Source organism: Schistocerca piceifrons, chromosome 5 (genome assembly GCF_021461385.2).
Source record: "Schistocerca piceifrons isolate TAMUIC-IGC-003096 chromosome 5, iqSchPice1.1, whole genome shotgun sequence".
Taxonomy (NCBI): Eukaryota; Metazoa; Arthropoda; class Insecta; order Orthoptera; family Acrididae; genus Schistocerca; species Schistocerca piceifrons.
The window spans coordinates 256,732,797-256,760,563 of NC_060142.1; the positions used below are offsets into that span (position 1 = coordinate 256,732,797).

Consider the following 27,767-nt stretch of genomic DNA (forward strand, 5'->3'; position numbering starts at 1 on the left):
GGGTTAGGCATAGACCAGCACTGATAGCCAGAACATTATGACCACCTACCTAATAGCCAATATGTCCAACGTTGCCACGGATAACAGCGGCGACGCATCGTTTCGTGGAAACAATGGGATCTGGGTAGATCACTGGACGGAGTTCGCACCACAAAATTCACCTGGTTCCCGTAAATTGGAGGGAGGGGCAGGTGATGATCTCTGACGCCATGTTGAATCACATCCCAGACGTGTTCCATCGGGTTAAGATCTGGCGAGTTGGGAACCAGCACGTCAACTGGAACTCGCCACTGTTTTTCTCAAACCATTCTGTCACACTCCTGGCGTTGTGACTTGGAGCGTTATGATGTAGAAAAATTCCACTGCCGTCGGCAAACATGGAAGTTATGAAGGGGTGTGCATGGTCTGCAACCAGTGTGCGACACTCCCTGGCGGCCATGGTGCCTTGTACGAGCTTCACTGGACCCATGGATGCCAACGTGAATATTCCGCGGACCATAATGAAGTCGCCGCCACTTTGTTTCCATCCCGAAGTGCAGCTGTCAATGAGTTGTTCCCTGGAAGACAAAGAATTCGCGATCTCCCATCTGCATGATGAAGAACGTACATGGATTCATTCGACTATGCAGCGCTCTGGCAATGCGCCAACGTCTAGTGTCGATGGTCACGTGCCCATTTCGGTCGTAGTCACCGATGTCATGGTGTTAACATTGGCACATGCTTGGTCGTCTGCTGTGGGATCCATCATTAGGAATATTCGGCGCACCGTGTGTTCAGATACACTTTTGTACTCTGCTCACCTTTAAAGTCTGATGTTCTTTCCACCACAGTTCATCATCTGTCCAGCCTTCGACGTCCGAGATATACAATAAAGGACCGCCGCCCAAAATACGACATCTGGACGTGGTTTCACCTTGATTTCACCCCCTGTTCAAGACACTCACCACGGTATTCTTCGAACACCCGACAAGTTGTGCAGTTTCCGACAATTTCGTGCCAAGGCTACAGCCCATCACAATCTGGTCTCGGTCAAACTCAGGCAGATTGTGCGCTTTCCCGAACAGCACGCTCACTCATAATACACGTACCATGCGTGTATCTGAGCAGCAATCATTCCTCGCCAGCTGACGCTGCTATCGCCTGGACGGGTTTATATCGACAGTATGCTGGTGGTCATAATGTTTTGGCTGTTCTGTATATGTTTAGTTGAGTGCTAACGGAAGTAGTCTTAATTCAATCAGAGAGTTGTCTTGCATTTGCTTCCCTGCAGTTAACTGCATAATTTAATTTTTACTCTCGTTTTTCTGTTTGTGGCCAAGAGCTAGATATTGTAAGATATTACAATACCATAAACTATTTTTGGCCCCATTCTGACTGAATTTTGTTTCCATTATGTTAAAGGTACTTTACCCTGTTGTCCTCTTGTTGACCGCTGCCTTCAAGAACTGTATTGGGCTATTAATTCTGTTTTGTTATCATTTCTCTGTTGTCGAGAAGAATCTTTTATGTTTAACAAATTAGATGTTAAACATCTGTTGCCTGCACAACCGCTAGCCCGAAGCGCACTCCATCCAAATTCTACGGTAGAAAGATAATATTACTGTGTGCACAAATCAGTTAATTTTAATTTTTTTTTTATTCCGATAGCGTGTCATGTCTGATACCAATCAGAATATGATCTATGGACTAAAAAACATTAACTAACTAGTTACACACGCTCGCTTTGTTGGGTGTTGTCTCTGCTGATTTTTTGGACCTTACTGTCTGAAACTATTTTGTATGGTTTCATTTTGTTTTCGATTGTCTTCTATTCCACTTCCCCGTGTTACATTTTAGCAGTAAAGCCCTCGAAAATATGCGCTCACGAGCCAAACGTTAAAACCAGTATCCATTGCGAGATTTACTGAAGCTTGATTGTGATGTGGATAGTTGAAGCGCTAAGTAAATTATTTAAGCTGTGTAGAGACGAATAGAATATCTTTCTAGCCACGATACGGCCGTAAATGAGAAAACATGAGAATATTCTTTGACATAATCGACACTGACAAAAGTTACGGCCCACTGCCTGAAAATGAGCATCTCGGAATGAGCAAAGTTCGTCGGCTGTTCGCGTGTTAATTTTGTAAGCATTTGTGGAGTGGCTGGTAGATGGTAAGGCCACGATTAGGCGACAACGTGTTGCATGTCCACGCAGCATCACATAAAGTGCAAGTCGGATGCTTGTTCACTCTGTATAGTAGGATAGGCGGCGAGATGTGGCAGATCTGAAGACAGTGAATAACGCTGGTGTAGGCACAGTTGTTTCACAGTACTCCGTTCAGTGCACGCTGTTGAGCATGGGGCTCAACAGCCGACGACGCCTGCGTATTCGCATGTTGGCTTAACGGCATTCCCAGTTACACGTGCAGTGGACACAGTGTGATCGAACTCTGGAAAAATCCAGACAGGCAAAGCTGCTAGTAAAGTATTTATATAAGCGACTGGTTTCGGTAAGGCTATGTTAGGATCTTTGGAATATCAACTTTACAATTCATACAATCTCCACTATCTACGCTTTGTACACCATGTCATATCACAAATTACGGAGAGTTTATATATTGTAAAGTTGAAAATCCGAAGATGGTATTGTAGCTGTATCGAAACCGGTCATTTTAATAAATACTTTATTACCAGCCTTGCCTCTGGATTTTTTCCAGACTTCATTATACTACAGATCACTCACGTTCTGGTAACGTCAGGAATATACAAACTGCCATCGAGAACGGACCGTGGATTAATGGAAACCGATTGTGAGCTCTACAAGATCCATGTCCTAATTTGCCACCTTCTGAAGAAGACAAATTTAAATTTGTTGAAATCTAGGTAAAGAATTCTTTATCCATTGCAATTGGTCGGCTGTTTATAATTTTATATAGTATACTCATGCTTATGCTCTAGCCGCGATACTCGATTGATCTCAATACCATGCAATACATCTGGCTGCCAGCTTCAAGTCCTCAAACTACCGATCCATAAGGTACGGAAACTATTTGACCTCTCCAGAAGGATACCAAACAGCTATCGAATCCCTGCCACACAGAACCACTGCTGTATCTGTGGTGTGCGTACTGTAAGACCTTCGGTACACACACCATCAGATTATTTGACTTGTCGCTCTAACGAAGTAGGCGAGTGTCAGCAATATGTCTCGTGGTCTTATCGTGGCGTGTTTATCTTCTGCCGTTAGGTCAGACGATAGAAATGCCACTTGCACGCTTAGAGTAGCAGATTGACGGTGACCAACTTTCAACAGAACTTGATTAATTTTCACACACATTTATTAAAATAATAAAAAATATAGAGATTACGTAACTTGATTCTGGATGCTGTTAAAATTGACAATCTGAAGTTCCTTTGGTCTTGGTACGTTAATCTTATTCTCACATCTCTGATGCTTGACAAAGTGTCTATACATTTCTCTTCGTGGCTATGTACAGGAATATGACAATCTTATTAGGCGCAGACTGAAACTTGACTATAGACTGATGCAGACTGATGCAGACAAATGCAGACTGATCGGAGGTCTGTACACTCGTTATAATACCTCGCGCATTCAGGTATCACTGCGCGAGTGTGATCCGCGAGGAGAAAAGGTTCTACGTTAGCAGCAATCTCATTGGCTGCGCTACATATTAATACGCGGATCGGCGGAAGCAGAATTTGGTCCGTCTTTATGGCAGCGCCATCTCGTAGAGCGGAGACGGACGAGCGCTGCACCTGCGCTGTTGTGCTTAGCGGGGCGCGCTTTAGTGGGGAAGTTGTGTACGCGCTGACTACGCGGAACTATGTACACAACAGTATCCCAGTCCGAAGGCGGACCTGCACGATATGAAGCAGATGGTCATAACGCTTTAGCTCGAGAGTGTATAAACACATTTACTGCGGTGTCGGTACGCATATTTTTCATCGCATCTTGGTGTCTCTTGTAATTGACGGATTACTGCTGCACTCTCATCATATAAGAAATACTGAGACCATAAGGAAAAATGGGTTGTTTCAAGCTCGTTCGAGTCACAAATGCATATTGCCACTTTCCACGTTAACAAAACATAACTGCTCCGTGCTACTGATACAGACTGTAGAGACTCCAATATCGTGATTATTTTCAAAATTTCGTGTCACACTAATAACGGGAATTTGAAACAGTTGTCAGTGTACATGTGGGAACGAGACGTAGGAGTCGGATACCAATGGCTAGCAGAACCCTAGGACGCCTGGGGGGGGGGGGGGGGAGGGGGGTTCGTTGAACGCACAATTTTTTTATGTCCTCTGCTTTTGCCCAAATAACTTTCATACTCCACATTCCCTTTGAGTTATTGTTTGTTGGCTATTTTATGAAACGTTAGTGTCAATATATTTTATAGAAAATTCCTGCTTTGAAACAAAAAATAAATAAACTTATTATGGGTCCAACAACCCCCGCCCCCTCCTTTAGGCTTACATGCTATAGAAAATTTCCCTTAGTAGGATCAGCTGTTATTTATCTTGTAAACTTGCAGTGAGTTAGTGCAGTTCCCTACTGTTCACACCCAGACTTAGAAATGACTAAACGAATACGCGACTCGTCTTTAGAAAGAGTTCTGAAAGAAATTTTAGATGAAGATTCTGACTCGGGGAGTGAAAGTGACTATGAGGATGGTGCTATGGAGTATGATTCAGATTGGGAAAGTGATGTGGATGTTAGAAAAGATGAAAATAGCGCAGCTTCAGGCAGTGACCATCAGGATGTTATTGTGGCCAAGTCTGGAAGAATGTACGTAACCACACAGCCTAGAATTCTTCGGAGGTCTGTTGCTAATATAGTAAGAGAGCAGGCAGGAGTAACTCCAGCTGGTGTTTGCCATTCACCTGGAGAAGCCTTGAAGTTACTTCTTACGCCTAACATCATGAAAGAAAACTAATACATTCAAATGAAGAGGCAGTTAGGCGAAATGTTACTCTGACTAATGAGAAAGAATTGTATGCCTTTATAGGAATCCTGATACTTATGGGGGCAAATAAGGACAATTCTGTCAGTGTACACGATCTTTGGTCAGACCTAGTGAGTCGGCCAGTTTACAAGGGTATTATGGCAAGAGAAAGTTTCAAGGAACTTGATGACAAAAGTACCCGCCAGCTAAGAACGTAAGCAGACAAGTCCACAGCAATCCGTGATGTTTTCAACAAAGTGAATGACAGGTTTCCACTACTGTATAAACCAGGGTTCCACCTCACCATTGATGAGATGCTCAGCTTGTTTAGAGGGCGCTGCCCCTTCAAAGTATTTATGAATGATAAACCGGGCAAGTATGGCATCCTTATACGCATGATGTCCGATGCAGTTGACAGATATGTCTCGAATATGGAACCCTACGCAGGTAATGTTCGGAATTTGTCGAAAGAAGAACAGGGTTCAGCAGCTGTCGTCAAACATCTGGTAGCACCTGTGAAAAATACTCGTCGAAATATTACTACAGAGCGATACTACACGTCGGTGGATTTGGCGGAAGAGTTATACCAAGACTACAAAGTTACTACAGTAGGAGCCCTCCAGTCAAACAGGAAGCATATTCCAGACATAACGAAGAACACGTCAAATTGAGAGCTATATTCATCAGTGTTCTTGTTCAGAGACGCATCAACAGGTAGGCCTCCAGTAACTTTGGTGCCCTACATAGCAAAAACGAAACCAAGTAAAAACTTACTGATGTTGTCAACAATGCACCAAGATAAAGGCACTGTTGGAGGAGAGAAGAATAAAACCGAGATAAATGCATATTATAATTCCACTAAAAGTGGAATTGATACCATTGATCAAATGGCACATATGTACACCTGTAAGAGAGGAAGAAAGAGATGTCCTCTATCTGTATTTTACTCTCTCATCGACATTTGTGCTATCAATGCAACCACAATATTCATCCAGAAACATCCAAGATGGAATGAAAAGAAAAACAACAAACGGAAACTTTACCTTCTGCAAGCTGGGATGGAACTAGTGTAATTGCAGGTAGAAGACAGAAATGCCAATGCAAGAGGGTTGTCTAACCAAATTGTTCAATTAATGGAGACTATTCTACAAAAGAAAATCAAAGAAGTGACAACAGAAGCACGTCAGCCTTCTGCAGGGAAAGGTCGGTATCATATTTGTGTAAGAGAAGCTAAAACAAAGAAGCACAAGTACAACAATCTAAGTAAACCAAAACAGTATTGTGGACAGTGTCATAAACATGTGTGTAACACACATTCAGAAGAAATTGTGAAGTGTGTCTGCTGCCTTGAAGTTGAGGACTCAGAGTAGTCTATTGTATATGAACACATCTGTATTTTGTATTGTAATATGTCAATTTTTATTCACTCAATCCAATATTAATAGCACTTAACAACATTTATAAACCGATGCCTTAGTTAAAATGCATAAACCATTTTGAAAGTTGTAATTTTTCGTCAGTAAACTTACTTAATACCTATGGGCTCGCCGAACCTCCCCCCCCCCCTCCCCCCTTAGGCATCCAAGTTAGAAAAAAAGGCTTTGTCGTCCTAGGGTTAAGTATAATGCAACCGTCTCGATATCTTCTATAACAGACATATACACAACATAATTAACGTAATCTATAGTTCCGCCTCAAAATCTTACATGAGAGACACCAAGACCAAGACTAATGTTATCTTCTTTGTAAAGGTAATTAATGACTACAGCGCTTTACAAGTTGTGCTGAAGTCAAAGAGAAAAATTTCAGATAAAACAGCAACGGTCATTTGCATGTAGCATTTTTTGTCGATGAGAGCAATGTTCGTATGTGGACGTTCAATAATTAACGCTACACAGTATTTTTTTTTCCTCGGCCAGTTTACGAAGAAAATGTTAAATTAGTGGTGGGACTTCGTGAAATATTCCCGTTGCAGCCCCTGTAGTTTCACGAATTTCAAGTAAGTGGTGGCGCTGTAAGTAGCCTTCAAAATGGTATCTGAAGTGGAGGTGCGTTTCAAGCAGAGAGCTGTAATTGAGTTCGTTTTGGTCAAAGCCAGAGCATGTAAGGTATACATAGCGGCTTGCATAATGTCTACAGACCCCTGGCAGTGAACAAAAGCACAGTGAGTCATTGGGCTAGGAGTCTGTCATCGTCGTAACAACGTCGCGCAAATGTGTCCGAACTCCAACGTGCGGTCGGCCGCACACAGCTGTGACTCCTACAGCATTGGTGCGTGCGGAGACTCTCATTCGAGGTGATCGACTGACCACTATCAGACACCTCTCTGCTCAACTGGGCGTCTTTGTCGGTAGTGCTTACACACTCGTTGGCTCAGACGTCGACCTATTGAGTGATACCATACCGGCATGTAGGCCCTACCATTAAGGCGGAATAATGCCGTCGCACTGAACGTTTAATAACAGGGTTCTGTAGCCAACAGAATAGGTAACTATACGGTTTATTGTAATTAAGAGTAAAACCGTCCTCATTTCAGAAAGAAATGCATTGCGTTAGTAATCATTGTTAGAAACTTGTGTACACAGTGTTAATGTTGCATTACCCATTGAGTGCCCTTCATATGTGTCAGCAAAACGTTATTAAAACTCTTTTGAAACACGTCTAGATTATCATTGACACATAGCTGCGGGCTATGTACGATGTCTCTTCTCACACAACGCAAACACGAAGTATTGACAATATTCTACAGGTAAACCATTCTGGAGATTTTAATTTGGATTTATCAGCGTTTTTAATCAATGCAATTATGATTTTTTTCCATTTTTGAATGTAATTATTGATAATTGTATGAAAGACAACGCGGGTAGTTACATGATATATTTTATTATAACGGAACATTTATTCAGTGGAAACGCGAGAGTACAGTGCTTATTGGTGTAGTTCCTTCTCCCTGTCCTCGTACTTCTTACTGTAGGTGCCGTCGGGGTCGTACTTGGCCTTGAGCTGCGCCCAGATGTCGGGCTTGTGGTTGATGAGGTGCTTCAGCACCTTCTTGGTGCCCTCCTTCTGCTTCTCGTTGCACTTGGCGCACTCGTTGCTCAGGGCGTCGGGGATGACACCTGCAGGCAGAAAAACATTTTAGTAATCCTGAGAGCTTCTCAGATGTAAAGCGGAGTCTACTAACTTTACTTGTGGATAAAACTCTTCTTGCTTACAAGTCTTTGCTTACAACTGTGCTATGTACTACAAATCAATACGCCATTTTTATTCGTTCTGGAAACTTAGATAGTGACTTTATACTTTAATACTGAATTCCACCTTCAGATGCTTCACTGCTGAAGTCGGGCATACATAAAACAAACTTTAGAGGTTCAGCAGTTTTTAAATATTTCAAATTCTGAGCTATTTATTTTTGTGTTCTGCACAGACGTATGTGCCTTAGGTCAAATGATAGTGTTAAACAAGCCCAAAAAGATTGACAGTTACAGAAATGAACAGAAATAAGTAAAATATAATTGTGATACAGGAACGAAGTATTGTATGAAACATACAGAAAACACTGGGGATCTACTTTCTGCCCAACAGCTTGATCTAAATACTCCTAATATCCTCCTAGTATTTCAAGCTTTATATTTGGAAAATGAATAATACATGAAAACAATGTAATTGGAGTTCATATAAATGTACTAGTATAGTACGCTGCGTCAATAATTCGAGCTAGCAGCACAGTATTATCGCCCACAAAAAGCACTTCTTCATTTAATTGGAGGGATAAATGAGAAAAGTTTCTCGAATCCTCACGGCTATATAGCAGCAGCAAGTTCACTGACGTAGTTGGTTGCAAATTTGATCTGCACAACAGACGGTAGGACTCTTGAAAAGGTATGTTCCTGCGTAAGAATTAAGTTCTGATGAAGAAATTTGTATTTTAGCTCACCTACAACTTGAAACAAGTTCCATACTGCTTTTTTTATACGACACTGATAATGCCGTGATTATTGTTTTTAAGTTCGATGATGGTCATTAAAGACCATGTTCAATAACAATTACAAATTACTGGATCTTTTCTTTGCAGCCAACATCTGTACGTCGTTCCTCTGCCTAGATTTTTTCTTCCCTGTGGCCATCCACTGTCTGGTTTCTGTCCATCGTGAGAGCTCCAAACCTGTCGACCTCTAACCTATACTTTCTCTAGCAGATATGTCAGCATTTTATCCAGGCCACTCAGGATCGTTTCTTACGTCCTACGTCCTACGTCTACTATCAACTATCGTAGAAAAATGCTTTGAGAATCTCTTCTCATCCATCTCAAACTGATATCCGCAAAATTTTAGTAGTCACTTACTACAGGGTAACAATTAGTATGACAGTAACACTTTCGGATTCCTTATATTATTAGTAAATTCTTATAAACCTATGAAGCGACTACCTGCTGTTTTGGCATTTCACACCCGAGAACGTAACTTAATGGAAAACTTTGTAAGCTATCGTCTGTTCTTTGTTCTCAGTACGATTGATCACTAATACACTCACTACATATACGTCTCAGCTAGAATCCTAAACAACTTCTACAATACAATCCCACATAGTTCCTTTCCACCTTTATCATCTAGCGCGAGGATACCAACCCGTTAATGAAATAGCGTGTAATCACATCTCTGTGATCTTTCTCACACATTTTATACAGAGGCCTTTTCTCCACCGTTTAATGTGACATCTTTTCATACTATATCTCTGTATTACTTTTTCATTATTATCAAGTAACACAGTTCTACAAAAGTTTTCTGTGTATCTTTTTTTTATGTTTTACACAGTTCTCAAAGTCACTCATTCTCCGCATCTAACTGAAGTTGGTTAGTTAGAGAATCTTCACTTCGCAACCGAAATTGTCAGTAAATGTTTATACATTTTCTAAGCTCATCAGAACATGGAAGGTAGTGAACGTTGTCGGGTGCTCCAGCCAACTTACTCTTGAGCTCCTTCCCGTCGGCCGTACAGTTGTTTTCGTCGTTCTCCAGCAGGCACTGGGCGTACTTGTTGAGCAGGCGGTCGTTGGCGAGGATCTCGTCCAGGTTGACGTTGTCGTACTTGGTGGTGTACTTCTCCTCCGCAGCGGCGACCACAATGACGGCCAGTGCCGAGACGAGTACCAGGGCGGCCTTCATGTCTGCTGGGAGGTGAGTCTGCAGTGCGGGGTTCACAGCTGATGCCCACACTCTCCTGCTGCCAGTATATATACAGCAGGCGGGTCCCCCACCACGCAACTGCACGCGTCTTTGCCGTCCTGGGAGGTGTTCGTGCGTCACCAGCGTGGCGTGTTTTTCCATTCCAGTTTACAGCCATCCACGTACGCTTTCCTTAATATTTCCGAATGTCAGTTGTAACTGATCCATCTTTTGCGAGTATGCAAAGCATTCACCATATGCGCTTTTATCTTTCATTCTTCTTCTCCTGTGATATCGACATTCCGGTTAGTGGGTGGTGAGCTTTCACTTATTAACTGAGAAGCATAACTTCAAGTATTTCAGAATTTGACATTCCATACCCTCTCACAATTTGCTGCAGCAGAGTACGTGTTATCTGACTAGGTGAATCATTTATTTCGTCCCGCCCTCGGAGAGGTCGTAGAGTAACTCGAAGTTCAACCTCTAGCTGTGTCCAGAATTCATACACTCTACCGGTTTAGGGTTCATGGCAAAAATTATGTGACGTGTTGCTTCACTGGGTTATTCCGAAGTATTTATTGATGGGCTAAGATTAATTCTCTGCGCTCTATGTTATTAAATCACTTTATTAACCGTCTTCTAGCCTCTCTTTGGCCTCCTAGGCCCACTTAAAATTACTACTACTCCTGTACAACTACTTCCACATAGCGTCTCAGATCCGACTAAGAGATTGCAAAAGCTATTAGTAGTAGTAGTAGTTTTATTTATGCGCGGGTAACTCTTACGAGAAAATTGGCCTTGTGATAATATTACAGTTTAAGAATAAGAACGAAACAAAATTCATACGTACAGGCATTTACAGATTAATGGATCTAGTTTTACATGGAAGGGAAGTTCGCCACATACCGTCAGTACACAGGCTCTAACACTTCCTACCGATAATCTCCTCCAGATGAAAGATGGTAACAGTTAAAATTATTTTTTTAATGAAAGATCCGCCATTTGAGTGTATAGATTGGTTTTTTCTATTGTACAATCTTGATTTCGACCCTTTCGCATTTTCAGATATCACACTGTTGGTCATGATCACACTTCTATAAAAGTGGCCATCGTCGAAATACCCTGCATATTAAATATGGTTACATAATGCAGGAGTCACAGCATAAAAACGAGAACACGTTCAGAAAATGTATGGCACAAATAAAAGGTAACATTTTGTCAAGATAGCACCGTTTTTATGCTGTCACAACTTCATCATTTAATTATATTTAACATATTTCGACGATGACTTCGTTTATAGACGTCTGATCATGCCCAGAACTGTCGTACTTGAAAATAGCCAAAGGCCGAATTCATTATTGTACATCAGAATAAACGACGTATACAGTCAAATGGAGGAACTTTCAATTAAAAACTATTACATGACTACGGCCCCGAACCATTTCAAAGTTATCATTTATTGTCTTCAATGAGATTTTGCCACCCACCATCTGCAGGCTCTGGCGCCACCACAGCCAATAGGATGGCTTCACAGGACTAGGCCCGGAGCGATATGTTTCGTAGTAATCGCCTCCCACTGTACTGTCATACCACTGTGGTCTGACGTTTTCTAGTGTACAGAATGTGTTATCGTACCATAACTTTTTGGGGTAATAGAGGAGTTTATGTTCCATAACTCAGAAGTAATACATCTGTACATTTTAGTTCATTTAGCAGAACTCCGCAGCATTACCTCATATATTATAGATTCCTCTAAGTTTACTTTATAATCTGTAACGTCACTCCAGATAGCTGCGATACACAGCATACATCCTTTAGTGACTGGCTGTTGTGTTTACCGGTTATAGATCTGGTTTCGTTAAGCAGCTGTGCCATTACTTATTCGTCAAAGCAAAGAACACAGTGCGTCAACTCTCTCTCATCTAATTGTTTTAGTGCATCAACCACCGCCAACTCGACGAGGCTGAAGAGAGCAGAAGACTCCTTGCGGAATTCTAGGCTCGGATGCGTCTGATGTAAAAATACACATATAAGATAGGTCCGCGAGCTGCAGAAAATCACTGAAGCAGGTGAGGTTGTTACTGCATGTCCAAGTGTATGCGCCGACCTTTCTTCCCAGTAACATTACTGTCAAGTGTGAGTGCGTAAGTGCTGTGGCTGTTACTCATTAATTTCCTGAGTGGAGACTGTAAACATCACTAAACAGTGCATAGGCATCGGCTCTCAGGACGTAGTATGTTGTGAACAAGGTATGTTGTTTTGGCTGCGACCTTCAGTCCGAAGACAATTCTGATAGAACTCTCCAAACCAACGCATGCTGCGGAAAAGTCTTCATTGTTGTGCCACTATTATAACAAACCAACTCTTTTCAGTCAAGGCAAAATTCAAGACCATAACTGTCAATTAAAACCAGGAACCAGGTAACAGGGCCCAAGATATTTGTCATAAAATTAAAACGTAATGAAACTGCACTGAGGCAACATCTGGATTGACAACAATTTAAAACACATCCAGGTTTAAAAATGAATCTACTATACGTCAGCCAGAGCACCTAATACAATGTTACTATAACTGTCAAAACATATATGTATAAATGTTTGCCCTGAACGATCGTGCACACAGTCTCTGCCATATAAAGCAGCGACAATAACTCCAATAAGGCGTAAGGCATGCACAAAATTTTGTTCCGGCCGCAGCACTGCACCTGTGTCGACTTGAGCATGAATATTCACAGACGTCGGGCTGACGTCCCCTCCGCTTGTCGGTGAGTGCTGCTGCAGTGCAGCCAGTTGTTTATTTGTTACCGATCGTGTCGCACGCACTTTCGAGTCGCAGTCAAAGATGTTAACATCGATTACGCAGTGCCAAGGAACGCGTCATTTTAGTAAGACGTATGAAACACAAAATGACTGCGCACGTATTATTACGAAGTAGAGAAGTGCTGGTAGCTTTAAACCATAATATACCGGGAATAAAATTAACCGCTCATGAAAGTGCTAATCTTCTGCTTCGAAGTGCATTATAGTTCGGGAGAAAGCAAGATTTTCTACACTAGCTATTGAGCATTGTTCATGAATAGTTATTAACTTGCTTTCGGAGGGGAAAGTCGCATAAATCGCAAAAAAGTGTCCAGATGTGCGTAGTAATCGCGTCCCACTGTACTATCACACCACTGCGACGTGACGTTGTCCAGTGTACAGCATGTGTTATCGTTTCATAACTTTTTGTGGTAACAGAGAAGCTTATGTTTCATAACTCGGAAGTATCACATTTGTACATTTTAGTTTGTCTGGCAGGCCACCGCAGCATTACTTCACGCATGATGGATACCTATAAGTTTTTTTTTATAATCTGTACGGTTCAAAAACTTCATTTTCTTTTGAATATTTGGGTTGCACTGGTTCGAACCTAAGCACCATGAGAAGTCTGCAAATTATTTGGGTTGAATAATAAATTAAAAAACCTCAAATTCCCAAAATAAACAATTCGTCACTCTAGTCGGCACGGATTAACGTCATCTTGAAGAATTTTTTTTTTTTTTTCAGAGTAAATCTAACCAAATCGAAAACACTGGGAAGATGCAAAGATCTACTAAAGAGATTGCCTGCACTGCACTCGTCCTTCCTCTTTTGAAATACTGCTGCCGCGATGTGATATCTTTGAAATATAGCAACAATGGAGTACATAGAGTAAGTCCAGAGGAGGGCAGCACGTGTTCTATTATCGAGAACTGCTGGAAAGAGTGTCACGGACATGATACAGGATTTGTTGCCGGTATCATTAAACAAAGGCGTTTCTCGTTGTAGCGGTACCTTCACATGAAATTTCAATCACTTACTTTCTGCTCCGAATGCGAAAATATTTTGTTGACGCCGACCTACATAGAGAGAAACGATCATCGTAATAGAATAGGGTAACTCAGAGGTCGCGCTATGTTAGATAGTGGGATAACAAAGAATTACTTTGAAGGTGGTTCGATGAACCCTCCTCCAGGTTCTTAAGAGTGGTTTGCAGAGCGGCCATGCGGAAATAAAATGTTGACGCAGATTGAAGGGGTGAGCATGAATTTTTTCGAAAACAGAATTATAAGGCAAAACAAGGGAACACTAATATTCACATTTCACTCACTGCAAAAGAAATCTCAGCGATAATTACAGCAGCAGTGTAACTAAAGCACCAAAATATCTAATGTTTTGCTTTACTTTGAAGTGACCTCCCTATATCACTTGGAAAAAAGGCACAAAGAGGTAACCCATGGTAGACTGAGCACTGCAGCACAACTGGCTAACTAATTACAATATAAATACTCATAATCACCGATAATCTATCACCACAATGCGTGACAAGCAGGCAATAATAAATAGTGACCTTTGATGACGATCCTAGTAGTGTAAAGGAGAGAATTAACAACAATTTCCACCAGAAATGAGGAAGCTCTGTAAAGCAACACCTCACACAGCTCAAGTCGCTGCCGCAATTCGTGCATCCCAGGAACCGCCAGGAACAGAGTGTCCTGCAGCAAACTGCAGTGGGCGTTCCGTACTTCCACAGATCCGACAGCACAGTCTCCTTATCGGCCGCCGACCAGCTCATGGCTACTCAGGTGTCCTGTCCAATCCGTCCTGTTCGGCTGATCGGTGGTACTTCAGGATTCCCTCTCACGTTACTGGTTGATCGTAATCCCATGCTTGCGGGATGTGTGCAGCTGCTTTCGCACACCGACTCGTACCTGTGTTGCTGCAGCAACTCCCTCGCTGGCAGATCCCTCTACGAGTCCTGCTGCCACACTCACAACTCTGTTCGTGTGATACAGTTTGACACAAACACTGATGAACTCCACGACAGTTGCACCACAGCTGAATATTAAACACTGGAAGTTCGACTGACACTAGAGACGCATTAAGCCTCTCAAACGTCCTGGGCTGCCAGACTAAATAGGGATCCAGGTCCATTTAGAAACTGAAACATTTGTAGTCTATATAGCGCAAAAGATAAATAATACAGTTGTAATGTCTGCCAAAAAAGTTCAATATTTGTACTGTGTGTACTCTACGCAAGTTAAATCGTGAAACCTAAAATAAGAATTGTCATTTAGCTCAGCAACCATCAAGTACAGTATTAAAAAATAATAAAGAATAGAATAACAAAATTGTATTTTATTTTATATGTCTAGAAACAGAGCTTGTATAATTGTGCTATTAAACATAAAGCTTCTATAATTTGTAACATATTTCGACATTTCAACAAATTCATTATTTGGTGCAAAGAGTGAAAATAAGTGATAATAGAACTTTAAGTGTCTATGCATCTTTGATCCGCATAGTATTTGCTAGAAAATTTAGAGATAATTATAGGCTAATTAGAAATGTAGCTACCACTTTTGGTGCTCTTCTTAGTTTCGAGAGAATACATTCACTGTTCCAACTCACTTAACACATCACGACAGAAATAAAACAAACGTACTGTTTCTAACAGAGCTTTACGAGGACCGAAATTAAATAGAAGTTAACACAAAACTCAAGGTGTTTTAGAACGAGTGGACGTGTGGATAGTTTGGGTCTTCCCGATGCTGACAAACAACCCCAGAAGTTTTCAAATGGAAGTCGAAGGGTAGTCCCGCCGTGGATGCTGTCTTGTATCATTTGGTCTCCTGTGAATTTTAAAATTTTCCCGGAGATTTGGAAGTTCAAACAAATTTCGGCCTTGCAGTCCGTCGTCGTTTAATTCATCGCACGATATTTTGACACCTTCTACAACCCCGAAATTTGTTTGAACAGTTGGTCTCCTAACAGTTCACAAGTTATAACGGAATATTTCAACAATTCAAACTGCTATTTTGAGTAGGTATGTTGTCCCTTTTACGAAAGAAATCATGGAACAATATGTCTGCTGTCCGGATCAGTTATTCGCGTCTCGCGCCGAAGCCGCCATAGGGCAATCTGTGTGCACCCCTTAAGGCGATGACTATAACTATATAAATACTTGACTCTAGTTCGTCTAGATGGAATTTCATATTCATAAAATAAACTTTATAATAATTATGCATAAACTCTAAAAACACAATTTTTAGAATGTAATACTGGTTATCATTTTACAGTTTTTAATGTCCAATTGAATGTTCCCCAGCCCATAATGGAGCGGCCGCCAGCATGTCTCTATCCTGCAGTACAGGTATTAGGGACCTCTTCCCTTGGAAGACGACGGATTCACGGCCTTGTTCTTGAATATCCGACGAGTCGTGTAGTTCCTGAAACGTTCGTGCCGAGCCTCCAGGCTGTTACAATCTGCTCTCTGTCAAACTGAGATACATCGAGCGTCGTCCCCATTTTTCATACGGACAGCACGTTCACTGATACTACATGCACCTTGCGTATGTCTGATTGGTAGTAATTCCTCGCCAGGTGACGATGCTACAGCCAGGACGGTATTATATCGACAGTAGGTTAGTGATCATAATGTTCCGGCTGATCTATGTCTATTTAGTTGCGTCCTAATGTAAGTAGCCTTAATTAAATAAGGGAGTTGTCTTCTATACGGCCTTGCCGTAGTGGTAACACCAGTTCCCGCCATATCACCAAAGTTAAGGGCTGTCGGGCTGGGTTGGCAGTTGCATGGGGGACCATACGGTCTACCGAGCACTGTTCGCAAACGGGGTGCACTCGGCCCTTGTGAGGCAATCTGAGGAGCTACTTCATTGAGGAGTAACGGCTCCGGTCTCGGAAACTGACATACGGCCGGGAGAGCGGTGTGCTGACCACATGCCCCTCCATGTTCGCATCCAGTGATGCCTGTGGGCTGAGGATGACATGGCTGCCAGTCGGTACCTTTGGGCCATCATGGCCTATGCAGGAGGAGGAGAGTTGTCTTCTATGGTTAACTGCATAAATTAATTTTTATTGTCGTTTTTCCGCTTGCGTCCCAGGCCTAGATACAGTCAGCTATTATTGTAAACTACATTTGACCCTATTCAATATGAATTTTGTTTCCATTGCTTCAAAAGGTATTCTACCCTGTTATTTTTCTTGTTGAGCCCTACCTTCAAGAACTGCACTGGGCTGTTAATTCTGTTTTGTTATCACTTCTCTCATGTCAAGATATATCTTTTATGTTTAACAAATTAGTTGTTAAACTGGGCCCTTGTCTGCACAAATTCTAGCCCAAAGTCCACTCCGCCCAAATCCTACGCAACACAGATAATATTGCTAAATGCACAAATTAGTTAATTTAAAAAAATTCAATTCAGATGGCGTGCCGCGCCTGATACCATTTTCGAAATGATCTATGGACGAATAAACATTACCTAACTAGCTACGCATGCTCCCTTTGTTGGGTGTCGTCTCTGCTGAGTTTGTGCGCCCTGCAAAAATGATCAAATGTTCAAATGTGTGTGAAATCTTATGGGACTTAACTGCTAAGGTCGTCAGTCCCTAAGCTTACACACTATTTAACCTAAATTATCCTAAGGACAAACACACACACACCCATGCCCGAGGGAGGACTCGAACCTCCGCCGGGATCAGCCGGATAATATCCATTCCTACAGCGATGGCATCTTCCAGCAGGATAACTTGGATAACTTAGTATGTCGCAAGGTCAGAATGGTGCTTCGAGGAGTCGTGACGTGAGGAAAATGAGAGAGAGAGAGAGAGAGAGCGAACTCAGGCATATGGTTTGACGAAAATCGATACATTTGAACCCATGGAATACGTGTGGCTGCCAGCTACTGACCCATAATGTACAGGAAATGTTTGACCTCTGCTTAGACATGTGATGTAGATACCTCCAGAAGGACACCGAGGAGTAATCGAATCCGAGCCACACAGAACCTCTGATCTGTTCTGGTCTGAAGATGGACATACACGATATGAAGCAGATGCTCATAATGTTTTGGCTCGTCACTTACTGTAGTTCCAGTACACATATTTTTTTAGATCTCTTACTGTATCTTGTAACTAAGGAATTACTACTGTACGTTGATCATATATGAAATACTGGGATGATAAAGTAAAATGAGATGTTTCAAATGCACAAGCGCCTTTTTTTATGTGGGTTGCCTACATCAGTGGCAAGTGTGCACTCAGGGGCAAACCTATTGTTGTTCTCCTTTGATTGACAGGTCATTATCATATTGCCTCCTTTGTTTGACAGGTTCTTAACCTATTATTCAATTAAAAGGATCCTTCCTTTTTATTGACAGGTCCTTAATCTATGTCCCCCCCTCATCCCCCTCCCCCCTCCACCCCCAAGGAAGATCCAACACACCCTGTCCCACTCGCTGCTACAGGTGCGTTTTCAGGACTGAGTTATTGGAATAGCATCTCTCACTATTATCAATTTGACTGAGTAATTAATTAAATTGCTCAATTAATTAACATCTCCCTCTCTGCTAAACACCCTGCCCCCTCCCCCAACATCCTACCCGGAAATTGGCGGAAAAAGATTCAGTTGATTGGTAACTTGGAAGGAATTCGATTGCAATGTATGGAATATTGTTTAACAATTTTGACAATGTGTATTGTTTATTTAAACAATTTATGGGATTCAACACAGTGTATAGAATATATTTTATTTATGTATTTATTTAAAGAATTTTTCAGGAAATCGATCCACGCTTCCTGCTACCCGATCTTGACCCTCTTCCCCCACCCCTCTCCACTTCCCCTCCTCAGTGGAAATTGGCGGCTCTGCAGTGGAGAGGAAGGATCTCATGGAGAGGAAAGTTCTCACGAAGGGAAATCCGAGGTTATATTGTTTCTTTATTTTAAAAAATCAGTTTGTGGAGACTGGATTTCTCTTGCTCATCATTATCTGCTGTTTGCAAAGATGCAGGTCCTGTAAGAAGTAATTAAATCGATAGCCCTTCTTTTAATGCCGATCGTGCAAAAAATACCGTCATGAAACACCTATCACAAATAACTACACAGTTAAAAATCTTTCGATCGCGAAGCACGCACCGCCCGCCGTCCCCTGCCCACTGGACTGCACAGAACGCCACCGCAGATGCTCCCAAGAGTCTGGACGTACAGGCGGCACCCGCAGAGCGACGCAGCAATCGTCAGCTGCCGATTCATGCGCAGGTGTCACTTTGGGTCCCGTGAGCATGAGGTGGCGGCATCCCTTTCATACACCTGAGAAATACCTGTAGAAACACGTGTCTACCTAGGCACCGTTGCTGGAGCAATGACGCATAGCCTTCGTACCTGCAGTCCAACGAGATGTTCGCATAGCGGACCACCCTCGGCAAGATGTTTGCATGGTGGATCACTCTGGATTATACAAATCCTTTGAAATGCTCCCCAGAATAACACAAGATGCATTCTTCCTAGCAATCCTAACAGGACAGCCCATACATAACATATCAATCCCTTCCTGGAAATCTTAAAGTGTCCCAGGAACAGTTAACGGTCGCTTTTGTTGTTGTTGTAGGAGCTTTCGTGATGTCTTAACTTGTATGCATGGAAATTCTTGTCCTAACAGGACCTTTTAACGAAAAAACACAGAATAACACCGATTGCATTCTTCCTGATGGTCCTAACGAGGCATCACATGTTCCCTTCCTGGAAAGCAAGACGTGATGACGTACTTCTTTCAACATACCTCTCAGAAACTACGCTTTCGCCACCGAAAACCTTCGTCACGTCTGAGCATACTTCCGAAAACACAGATAATTGTAAAAGCATTCTTGTTGTTTGCAAAGAGAGCTCTGTCTAAGCAATGACGGGGAAATCAGAACAATTACGCAAACAGAATTCGAAGCACTGTCCTACAGAAAAAAGAATTGTGAGAATTTTCGGTCTACTACAACTACTGGTCTGGAGATGCCTTAATGCCACAGGGGCGGATGAGTGACAGCATCCCAGCCAGAGATTGATGGTCTCCTTCAACTTATCTTTGAACACTTGCTTTTTCAGAACTTTCCATAGATACCTTGCCTCCACCTTGTTTGAACCAGTTTGTAGAGTCCCTTATGCCCCAGCGCAAAGGACGTCTTATGAATGAATGGAGTATTCTGATTGGCTCTTACTGAATTTACCCGCCAAATTAGTGATGGTGCCATTTTGAGAGCACTGTCAGCCACTTTTTTTCTGCAGGTGAGACTTTCACTGACAACAATATTTTGTACAAATTTCCATAATGCACTGACTGTTAAACCCCGCAAAACTGGTCTACAGATCGTCAAATCCATCCCACACTGTGCAGCGCTGATGCCACCGTCAAAGTGGCCCATGACCACAGCTGCGGAAGAGCGTGTCAGCCAGAGAGAATCCAGCCAGCTGTGGTTGACCCCACACCACAGGAGAACCTGAGTGGTAAGAATTCAAAAACACTTGTCGTATTAAATCTTCTCATGTTTCAGCAGACTATACAAGCGACAGACTTGGTGCTGATGCCGACTTAAAGCAAACTTGGTGTTAGTTCACTATTCACCCGTCCAGTGGGATCCGTGAGCCAAATTGTCATAACCCAGAAGCTTTCTTGGACTTTCAGAACTGGTGTGCAAAGGATGGGCAAGCCCCAGCTACGAACAAAGGTGCCTAATGAGATACTGTTTCTGGCCGTGACCTGCTTGCTTGCTGCTATGCTTTCTACGGCTATCTCCAGACTCACAAGAATATTTGGACCCAAGCACAAATTTATCAGAGTAACTACAATTAAATATTAGGATTGCTGCCACAGTCTGACGCAGAGAAATGTACTGGAAATGTCTGCTCTTGACGGTCATGGTTCTGGAATGATTCTCAGTATCTATAGCGCACATAATTCTCCGCGAAAAAAAATCTTTCATTCCCCTTACGGCTATCAATGTGCTGAATCTATACCTCCCTCACGATAGGACACACAGTAGCGACCACCAGACTCTCGTACAAATACCGTTATACCGTGAAGACTGTTGTACAAAGGCTGGGTCGGTTCCCCTCAGCACAAACGCGACACAGTTTCTGGCTCCAACGTGCTTGCTTGTTTGCTTGCTTGCTTTCTACACCTTACTCCAGACTTACCAGAATATCATACCATTTACGCGATACTTCTCGATATGAAGCACATAGTAATACCGCTTGCATAGCAGTATCATTTGCACACTGTAATTCTGAAGATACATACTGCAAAATTATTTCTTTAGAAACCCAAAACTTAAATGAGGTTCTAACAAGCTTACCACAACAAAGTTCAAAATTTAATAATGATTGTAGTGTTGCTCACGCTGCTAAATACTGCATTATCGGGCAACAACAAAGTTATTATGTGGCAGGTGTCATTAGAGCACAGTTAATTAAGTCATTTCATGTAATAATGAATAAACTAGGCATTCATCTTCCCACGTTGGTTTCGTTGTAAAATCATGGCTCAATCGTCGAAAATCTAGGTGGTGATGATTCCAAGCTCGGATGCAAAGAGGCCTAGGTTTTATTCTGCTATATTCAAAAGTTTTGTAGATGCGCTTCACAAACCATTCTTGGAGATTAAACCTTTCAAAGTTAGCACAATATTGATGTAAAAAAAAAAAATTAGCACTCCGAATTTAAGTTACACTTCCTTTTTATTGCTTTTGTTGCAATGTCACGTGACACACAAACATCACTTCACAATACAAATCATACTTGAAAACATCTTCCTCACTGTTAAAGTTCACATTTTATAAGCTGACGACAATATGTGTCTTTCCAACATGACATCCAAAACTTGACTTTTTCAAGGTCCGACTCTCTAGCAACCAACCAATAATCGCTTACGCGCCCATAAAATCAGAGTTACAAGTACGTCAAAGATCATAGTGACAAAAGAAAGCATACACATAAGAATAATATCATTGCAATATAAACATATCGATGTATCACAAATGAAATCAAATCTGAATGTTGTCTCAGAAATATGTTAAGTAGTTAACAGAAACACATTAGAATATCGCTGGTATCGAGAGGTTGAGTTGAGGTGCCGTAATTGTTACGTAATTCAAGTACCACTACAAGGTGGAGCATGCTGTAAACCACTGAGTAACTAGAAACTTAGCCCAACTGCAAAGATCTTTACGGGGAAAACTCGTAAAAATATAGAGGAAACTGATATTCCCACTCGCGATTACCGATGTCGATGATTTAACACATTCAAAGCTGAGTAGTAACGTGCTTGCTTCCTATGCACCGGGCCCGGGTTCGATTCCCGGCCAGGTTGGAGATTTTCTCCGCTCGTGGACTGGGTGTTGTGTTGTCCTCATCATCGTACCACCCTCGTAAGCGACACGCAAATCACCCAATGTCGCATCGACTGAAACTTGCGCTCGGCGTCCGAACTTCCCAGATGGGGCAGTCCAACCAACAATTCCCACGCTGATTTGAACAGATTCCAAGTCATTCTTATAATTTACAAAGTCAACTAAGGTGTTTCTCGAGTGTAGAGAACCAGCAAACGTGTCTTCCACCCGTCTTTCACGTGCTAGATGAGCACACCACAAACGATATTCTCTCAACCAATTAAAGGCGAGAAATGTGCAGATGCAGTCAATCAGACAAATTACATGGGAGGGAAGAATGATCCAGGGCAAACACACATTCACATTGAATCTTCTCAAATTTCCACAGAGAACACACGAGATTGCGCAGGCTTCCCAGTACATAATCAGTATTAATTCGCTATTCAGCCGTCTAGAGGACAACACAGTTATGTCAGCTACATTCCTGTACCCAAAACCGGTCTCTCCATTCGGACGGCTCCTGCCGTCTGTGGGAAACGTGAATCATTCCCGCCACAGATCACCGCCGCCGCGCGCCACGAACCCCCGGACAGAATCGTCCTAGGAAATCGGCTACACATATATTTGATCACTGTACTTACAATTAAATATTACGGTCACAGTCGCATTTGGACGACATTCGACAATAAGCGAAGTATCGTAAATACCCCAGCAGATGGCAGTGGCTCTGGCAAAACAGATATTTGTACCATTCTTATGATGGTTCAAATGGCTCTGAGCACTATGGGACTTAACTACTGAGGTCATCAGTCCCCTAGAACTTAGAACTACTTAAACCTAACTAACCTAAGGACATCACACACATTAATGCCCGAGGCAGGATTCGAACCTGCGACCGTAGCGGACACGCGGTTCCAAACTGACGCGCTTAGAACCGCATGGCCACACCGGCCGGCCATTCTTATGACTTGACATACTTTCCTTAGCAGAAAAATAAATAGAACTTTCATTCCCTTTGCTATCGCACTATTCCAGATCAAATCCATACCTTCCTTACGACTGGACATCGTCATTTCCTTTGCACATGTTGGAACAAAAAGACATTTGCTTTGTAAGCCAGATGCCCAAGGTGAACCTATCACATATCCTCTAATATTATTTATAATATTTCGCCACTATCTGATTGCTGGTGATTTGAAACAATACTGAGCGAAAATCAGCGATGAGTGTACATGTGCCATAAGCTTTTCCTGCGGGTGGCACCACTATATCTTATAAAGAGACATGTAAGGGTCTTACAAGCCGCCAGATGCTAAAAAACACGATCGCAGCGTCCATGTTACCATCACAAGCGGTTTTATTTCTATAGGTACTCACAAGTATCCATGTTAAACGCTTTATTATCATTATAAATCAAGGTATTGTATTACGTCGGGATGAAGTGGGTTTTCCAAACAAATACTACGATGCTGAATGTAGACAATGATAGCTGGAGTGTATGTTAACAGACCAACTGTGTAGTAACACGTCGCCGACAGTGCAACCTCGTAATCAAATCGTCGAATTTAGAAAGTGCTTCGGCTAAGGAATGCATTATGAAACCGGTATTTGTAACTCCCTCACGCCGCTGCTAGATATTTCTCCAGTATTTGTAATGCTTTCTATCTCAATGCTATGTCACAGGATTTGTGATATATCCACTGGCTTATAGGCAGCTACCATAATACACCACACACACTGAATGATTTTAAGTAAATGACAGTTACAACACAAGAAAACTGGAAGAGTTCGGTGACGTTGGCGAGACCTAACAAACTGCTGTCTGAAGGTGACTGACGATCTCTAGATTTAAGCTTATCCGCACAGTGATGGGATAGCTGATGACTCTGTGTTCCGTTTCGATACTGCAGTCGTGTATGTGATCACTGTTTCGGTGCTAGCCATCCCCAGAAGGTGTTGCCCCTCCACCATATCTCATTCTCCATTCAAAGAAGTCCTTTCTCTGTTTCAAACAAGCGATGTCAGTCAGTCAATATGTGGTAGCCAACAGCAAACCAGTGGACACATAGGATGAAAAAGCACTTCCTTGGAAAATACGCATAAATTGAGGTAAAATACATCGAAATGCGGCGAAATTGAGGAAGTGCTTGCATGTCTTCTGGTTGGAGCAGAACAATTCTTGTACATGAGAACAAGCATGCGACAGCAGGAGGAATAGAAGAAAGCGTCGACAAGGAAGCGAAGGGAACAAGGGAGGCATTTACTTTTTTCTGTCGAGCCAGCGTTCTACTGTATGTCTATTGAGGTGATACACACGAGTTGACTACTGTATTCGACGCTTTTCAGGAAAACAGAGAACCATCTGGTTCAAAACTTACATGCGTCTGCGTTAAAGGATAACTGAGAGTGGACGGAGTGATCGGTTGAGATAGGTCTGTAACAGTGTACGATTTAATGGCAGACTGATGATGCATTCTAGAGAAGTAGGTCATCTGACCATTCTTTTCCGTCGTTCTGTCAGGATGCTACAGTCGTGTGACGTAGCCTGTATTCGACTTGTACACAACCACGTGTTCTGTGTGTGACTTAGAGCACTGTCTTCTTGCGATCGTTAACAAAAAACAGATGAAATACGACCACCCTATTTCGACACATTCCTCTTAATGAACGAATATTTATGTGATTTACTCAATTCCCCTGTCGCATCTTGGGTATAAAAATCGAGACTTCAGTTTCATAACTAAGTTGATAGTAAGTTAGCGATAGGTGAATGTGAGGCACTGTAGTCCCCGTGTATACATTTGCTTGACAGATGTATTGTTTACAGAGTTAGTGGCGGCATGACGTGTAATTTCACATGCCGGACACCGCTGCTATGCGTTTATCTGTTTCCTTGTAAGAGGTATTCTCCGTTACTAACGATCATTTTATATAGGACTGATGCGAGCATAGTATAATTTCTCAACCGTGATCGGATGTCAACAGTGGACGCAATACATCTCTGGATAGCTACGGTGTGCAAGTATCACACAGACATCTTAAGGAAGTAGTTTTTCATTTTACAGTTTGTTACCATAGTTTATCGTAAAGAAACCTGCAAGAATAATGTATGTCATGCGCTGGAAATATATTTCTTACATTGAAATATTAACAGAGCTCTATTCCACATGACTAATAGGTCGGAAACTGAAGCGACCTTACATTATAGCCTGTTTTAAGTGCAGAACCGTGTAGCCTTGGGAGAACGTGTGTTTATGTTCTATCTTCCCAATACCCTCGTAGTACTGACCCCAGACCATAGAACAATACTCTAAATAGATATCGTAGTTAATTTATGTAGAATGCCTCTTACTCCATCTGTCTGGAGCTCCATCATGCATAAAAAGCACCCGTTTATTGTTCTTCTTAACCGCCTGCTATTACATCACAAAACTTTCAAATTTACTACTATACTAAGATATGGGGTGCTAACCTCTTCGACATGGGCGCATCTGCAGAAATCTGTGCACTTGGATAAGTGAGCACTCGGCAAGCATTAATTCATTCACGAGATGCAGAATGTAGCGGCCTGCTTCTGGTTAGCTTCAGATTAAACTGGTAATGGCGTTGCAGGGCGGATTGATCAGTGCAAGGGGATCTTTCAGTCTCTAATTTTATCCTAAGACTGCGAGAATGCCCTGCGACTCCGATCTGCCAAGAGACAGATCGCTATGAACTGTGATGCTTATTATTACAGTACATCGGCGGTGTCTTGTTCATCCTATGTGTCCACTGGTATGCTTTTGGTTACCAAACAATGACTGACTGACATCGCTCGTTTGAAATAGAGAAAGAGCTTGTTTGAAATGGAGAAAGAATTTTGGTGGAGGGGCAAAACCTTCTAGGGATGGCTAGCACCAAATCAGTGATCATGTACATGACTGCAATATGAGGAATCAATCGAAACGCAACACAGAGTCATCAGCTATCCCATCACCGTGACGGATGAGTTTAAATGTAGAGGTCATCAAAAAATGTTCAAATGTGTGTGAATTCCTAAGGGACCAAACAGCTTATGTCATCGGTCCCTAGACTTACACACTACTTAAACTAATTTATGCTAAGAACGACACACACACCCATGCTAGAGTGAGGACTCGAATCTCTGTCGGGAGGGGCCAGGCAGTCCATGACATGACGCCTGAAACTGCGTGGTTACTCCGTGTGGCTCAGAGGTCGTCAATCACCTTCAAACAGCAGTTTGGAAAGACTCGACAACGCCGCCAAACTCTTGCAGTTTTCTTATGTTGTAACTTCTTTTATTTAAAATCATCCAGTGTGTGTGGTGTGTTATGGTAGCAGCAGCATGAACATTATTCACGCCATGCAACGGCTAGTTTTCTGTGAGAGGCAATGGATCAGAACGTGTTAGTGTCAGTTTAGAAACTGAGACCGACTTTGATGTTTTGGCGGAAAAAACAAAATGTTGGCATAGTAAAAAGCGTGTTACAGCAGAAAAAAACAATGTTTCCGACAATGACACTGGGTCACAGGGAGCATCTCTTGCGACTTATAGTATAGTCTGTGGGATGAGGTCATTCTCCTACAGTACAGGTGATGAAACTTTGCACTGGTCTGTGCAATGGATGAGTACTTGTATAATTAATAGGATCGTCACAAGTGCTCGATGCCAGCATGCAGACGGAATATGTTTTCGATATATTGAGTTCTCTATCAGATGAAGTAAGCAGCGCTTTTATAGTTCGTAATTTTTCTCTGTTGGATGGTACAGAATAACGATGATAGCATGTTGGGGTGATAGACGTGAATGGGCCATGAACGACTCGGATCTGCTTCGGACTGTAGTACCTGTATGTACGAGGGTAATCCCAAAATTAAGGTCTCCTATTTTTTTATAAGTACAGAACTCTCTTTCTGTGGCAGTTGATTACAGTGTTATGAATAGATCTTCACGCGCTGTGTGTAGTCTTGCGCACGCCGCGCTGAGGCGCTCAGTCTTGGCTTGGCAGCCGTTGAGAATGGAGCTCCTGCTGGATGTTACCGCCAAGTGCGAACTGTGAGCAGTTATTCGGTTTTTGAACGCAAAGGGCACTGCGCCGATTGAAATCCATCGCCAATTGACGGAAATATGTGGTGAGTCGTGCATGGATGTCAAAATGTTCGTAAGTGATGTAGACAGTTTGCAGATGGTCGGACCGAAATTCACGACGAACAAAGGAGCGGGAGATCGTCAATTTCTGAGGAGACAGTGTTGAAGGTTGAGCAAAGGAAGCGTGAAGATCGGCGGATCACCCCGGATGATCTCTGTACATTGATTCCTGAGGTTTCCCAAAGCACCGCTCACAGAATTTTAGCGGAAACATTGAACTACCAGAAGGTGTGCGCAAGATGGGTGCCACTCATGCTGACTGAGGACCACATGCGGCAACGAGTTCATGCTTCCCGCGCATTTCTTCGCCGCCT

General features: G+C 42.4%; 1 protein-coding gene across 1 annotated transcript in view; it reads right to left on the minus strand.

Annotated features, from left to right (window-relative positions):
* Positions 1 to 7,813: 7,813 nt before the first annotated feature.
* Positions 7,814 to 27,767, minus strand: part of LOC124798927 — a 29,555-nt gene continuing 9,601 nt past the window's right edge. Inside the window, exons 3-4 of the mRNA XM_047262460.1 lie at positions 9,919 to 10,169; positions 7,814 to 8,068 (exon numbers count right to left, since the gene is read on the minus strand). Coding sequence (XP_047118416.1) covers positions 7,878 to 8,068; positions 9,919 to 10,169 — 442 coding nt within the window. The 3' untranslated portion in view covers positions 7,814 to 7,877. The remainder of the gene's footprint in view (positions 8,069 to 9,918; positions 10,170 to 27,767) is intronic.